Here is a 4,863-nt window from a genome sequence, read left to right as displayed (position 1 = left end):
CAACAACCTGTGCATGGATCAAGAGGCTGTCATTCAAACAGAACAAGGGGAAACCGAATGGTTTAAAATCAGGAAAGATGTGATTCAGGGTTGTATTCTTTCACCATACTTATTCATCAATGGTATGCTGAGCAAATAATCCAAGAAAGTGGATTATATGAGAAAAAAAGAAAAAGAAAACACGTGGCATCAGAATTGGAAGAAGACTCATTAACAATATGTGATATGCAAACGTACAACCTTGCTTTCTGAAAGTGAAGAGGACTGAAAATACTGGTAAAGATCATAGACCATGTTTTTCTTCATATTATCCATTTTCTCAGATTATTTGCTCAGCAAACGAATCTGTGCTGGAAGAAATACAGCCAGAAAGCTCATTAAATGCCAGTATGGTGAGACTTCATCTCTCATAATTTGGACATGTTAACAGGAGGGACCAGTCCTTGGAGAAGAACATCATGCTTGGTCAAGTGAAGGGCCAGTGAAAATGAGTAAAATCCCCAACAAAATGGATTGGCAAATGAGAACAGCAATGGGCTCATATGTAACAATTTTAAGGATGGCTCAAGATAGCAGAGTTTCATTCTGTTGTGCATAGAGTCGCTATGAGTAAGAACAGACTCAGTAGCTCCTAACATATTGTTAAGTAACAGAAAGAAACGGGATCTGCTTTATGGTAATTGCTTTCTCTTAAAACTACAAGTTCTTTAAAGAAGAAAGCAGGTTTTCATTTAGCTGTTACCTTACCCATAATTATCTCTTGAAACGAGTTTTCTTGCTGTTGTTAAATGTTGTTGATTTGGTTCCAACTCATATCAACCCTATATAGGATTTCCAAAACTGTAAGTCTTTGTAGGAGCAGAAAGCCTCATCTTTCATAGATCAATTGGTGGAAATTCATATTAGGGGTTAATTAAAACTACCTCAGAGAGTAAAGAGAATCTTTGCTCTTCTTCTACCTCCTTCCACTTCCTGTCTTCTCAGAGTTAACTTCCTCAGAGAAGTTAAGCATTTCCAGACTCCTTGGGGAGGTAAACTCCTGTAGGGTAATCACTGTACTGCTAATTGCAAGTGTGATTTCAACACACCAGCCACTCTCAGAAATTCTATACAGGATCACTATTTAGTTGGAAGGGACTCAATGGCACTTAACAGCAACAACTCAAGTATAAGCTTCATCATCTTTCCTACCTCTTCTTTATGGCATTAGTGTTTTATTTATTTATTTTTAAATTCTGTAATCATCTACCCTTATATTAAACTGTCAGTGGTTTTCTATTTTGACCCATATCTCACTGGAAGAAGTATTGTTTGAAATGCTTTGGGATACAAGGTTCATGAAACATACTTAGCTTTGCTGTGGAAAAGGTACTCTGATTCTTTTTTTCTTTAATGCTGGTCACGATTCAGAAAGTTGACCAGCAACCTTCAGACTATAAAAATTACTTGTGAGAGTAGTAGTGGGCACTTTGTCTTTCTCATATATAAAGTCACTATGAGTTGGAACTGACTCGATGACACTTAACAACAGCAAGCCCTACCATTACGTTCTGGCGGTTCTTTGCATATAGGGATAAATGTAGACTAGCTGTTGAATGCACAAGTAGCTGGATGACAAGTTCAACTTTTGTCTGTTTTGTATAGTATGCTTCTGTGTGAGGCTCCCTGTGAAAAAGGATTTCATTGATAACAGTGAAAAACCACTGGTAAACATATGCTGCTATTAGGTGCTGTTGAGTAGGTTGTGACTCATAGTAATCCTACACACAGCAGAATGAACCATGGCCTGTTCTGTACCATCCTTACAATTATTGTTACATCTGGGCCCATTTTTGCTGCCACTGTATTGATCCATATTATTAATCTTTACTATAAGACAAATTTTTATAAGACTGACAATAGAACGTTCCACTAAATTCAACGAACATGGGTTTAAATCGCTAACTATTGAAATCGATTTACTAGAGCTCTGGTAGTGTAGTGGTTATGAATCAGGCTGCAAACCTCGGGGTCAGCAGTTTGAAACTACCAACTGTTCTGCGGGAGAAAGATGAGGCTTTCTGCTCCCATAAAGATTTACAATCTTGGAAACCCTGTGCAGGGTTGCTATAAGTTGGAACTGACTCCATGGCATGTAACAACAACAAACAGTGTTTACCTGAAGTATGAGTGAGAAAAAGAAGAGTTGCTGGTTGAGGGGTACTGAGTTTTTCTTACAGGTGATGGGAAATTTTGAAGATGAATAGTGATGATGGTTGCACAGCATGATGAATGTAATTCATGCCACTAAATTATACATGTAAAAAATGTTGAATGCCAAACTTTTTTACATTATATTTTTTCACAGTTTTTTAAAAGACATTTAAAAATTAACCCTCGACACTTTCATAAATGAGTGATACAGTTAGAACAAAATGAAAATGTAGATTGCAATAATCTGTCAATTTCTGCAACAGACTTCTCAATAGGAAGTTATTTTTGCAGAATTGTGGGTATAGAGGAAAGAAATGCAAACCAATAGCAATTTGCACTCATTAAATGAATACATTAAGACGTTAAATTCACTGTTTAATGGGAACAAGATACCGTAAATTGGATGAGTCTTTGGAAAACAAAATTTTTCTAAATATACCAAGTCCTCTTATTGCTTTCTGATTCCAATAAGGGCTTGCTCCCATCTTGGGAAGGACTAAAGTATATTTTTTTTATTCTCTTGTCTTGAAAAATACCAACTAAGTATATTTCTTTCTAGATTAAACCGCATCTCAATGATATTCTGTTTGTTTTGAGGCTATTTTGGTTTAATAAAAATACACTGTGCTTGAAGAGAATTTTTAATCTGTGCTTTTAACCAAAATGACATGCAATTCGGGAGTTGCTTGAACTATCTATCTTCAACTCTATTTCTTTATCCCTTCAGGTTCCATGCAATAGTTTACAGAGGTAAGTGTTTGTGTTAGTTTTCTCATGTATCAGATTACTACAAACATGTTGTTGTTATTGTCAGGTGCCATCGAGTCAGAACCAACTTATAGTGACCCCATGCACAGCAGAACGAAACAATGTCAGATCCTGGGCCAACCTCACTACCGCTGCCACACTTGACGCCATCAATGATGCCACCTAGCCAATCCATCTCGTTAGAGGTTTTCCTCTTTTTCTCTGACCCTCCACTTTACCTAGCATGACATCCTTCTCCAACGATTGTATAGTAGTTTAAAATATCCACTTCTGGGTTCACAGTTTCATAGATCAGAAGTCCTGGATGCAATGCCTAAATTCTCCACTCAGCATCTCACAGGCTGAAATAAAGTCTAGCTGTATTCTCATCTGGAGTTCCCAGTCCTCTTTTAAGTTCATTCAGGTTGTTGGCAGATTTCAGTTTCTTGAAATTCAGTGGGATGATTAGTGGTACCATATTCTTGCTGGTATGCAAATGTTGCTCTCAGCTTTTAGAAATACTCTCAGATCTATTTTACATGTTCCCCCTCCATCTCCAAAGCCACCAACAGAACATTTCCCTTAAGTCAAATATTTCTCACTGCCAAGAGTCTTTTTAAGGACCCACCTGATTAGATCAGTTTCATTTAGGTTAATCTTTATATTTCATAGCAAAATAATTTAGGACATTAATTACATCTTTGAAGTCACATTACATCAGCACCTAGATCAGTGTTTGATAGAATAATTGAAAGAAGGTAAGTTTCAAAATGTGGGAATCTTGTGTGTTTTCTCAAAATTCTGCCTATCACAATGTCCATTCTAGACTTCCCTATGTTTTGGGAAGGGCTTACTTATTAAGGTAGCACCAAGTAAATGCAAACAGTTTATGTACTCACCTGATAACCAAAGGTTGGCAATTAAGTCCACCAAGAGATGCCTTAAAAGAAAACCCTAGAGAGCTGCCTTGAAAAATCAGTCATTGAAATCTCTATGGAGCACAGTTATACTCTGATATACATGGGGTGGCAATGAGTTAGAATCATCATGACAGTAACTTGAAGTAGTCCAATAAAGGAAGGGAATAAGGACAAAAGAGTTTCTCAATATTACTTAAAGAGAGTCTAACTCTGTCTTTGTTCACAGATGCCAGTCTAGGATTAACTTTCCCAAGACTATTTTGAAAGGACTGAATATGAAGCAAGGATGGTTAGAATGGATGCGAGGATTTTCAGGTGAGATAAGCACTGGAGACATTGAACAGTTATAATAAGAACACAGGTCAGAATTCTCTACATTTCTACCACTTAACTACTACTTCAGAAGTGGCCAGTTACTAGAAAAGAATAAGCCTTACTCATAGGATTTATATCAAACTATTCTTAGTGCATGGAGCCTAGATAAAATATTTCTTGCCTTCTACCATATTTTCTCCCACACATCCATCAGTTTGTTGCACTGTAGTGGCTTGTGTCTTGCTGTGATGCTGAAAGCTATGCTACTGATGTTTCAAATAGCAGCAGAACTACTCATAATGGACAGAGTTCAATGGAGCTTACTGACTAGGGGAGTAAATGATCCAATTCTGAGGGATTAGCCTTTGAAATCCTTGTGAAAAGCAGCAAAACATTGTCTGATATAGTGGAGATGAACTCCTTACGTTGGAAGATACTCAAAATATGACTGAGGAAGATCTACCTCCTCAAACTAGGTTCAATCTTAGTGATGTGGATGGAGCAAAGCTTTGGGGACCATCATTTGCTAATGGGCCAAGAATCAAAATGAAAAGAAATGGCTGAAAACATTTCATTAACAATGTGAGAACATGGAATATATGAAGTATGAATTAGGATAATTGGAAGTTTTCAAAATTAAATGGAATGCATAAAGATGAATATTCTTAAGTATTATGGGGTGAAATAG

General features: G+C 36.9%; 1 protein-coding gene across 1 annotated transcript in view; it reads left to right on the top strand.

The window, feature by feature from the left end:
- LOC102814361 (tripartite motif-containing protein LOC642612-like) overlaps positions 1-4,863 on the top strand; it is an 18,189-nt gene that overhangs the window by 6,354 nt on the left and 6,972 nt on the right. Inside the window, exons 3-4 of the mRNA XM_006834514.1 lie at positions 2,921-2,943; positions 4,087-4,175. Of these exons, the coding sequence (XP_006834577.1) occupies positions 2,921-2,943; positions 4,087-4,175 (112 nt within the window). The remainder of the gene's footprint in view (positions 1-2,920; positions 2,944-4,086; positions 4,176-4,863) is intronic.

This window comes from Chrysochloris asiatica, unplaced genomic scaffold (genome assembly GCF_000296735.1).
Source record: "Chrysochloris asiatica unplaced genomic scaffold, ChrAsi1.0 scaffold00011, whole genome shotgun sequence".
Classification (NCBI taxonomy): Eukaryota; Metazoa; Chordata; class Mammalia; order Afrosoricida; family Chrysochloridae; genus Chrysochloris; species Chrysochloris asiatica.
Note: the sequence above shows the minus strand (reverse complement) of the source record. Positions and strands in the feature narration are given on the sequence as shown.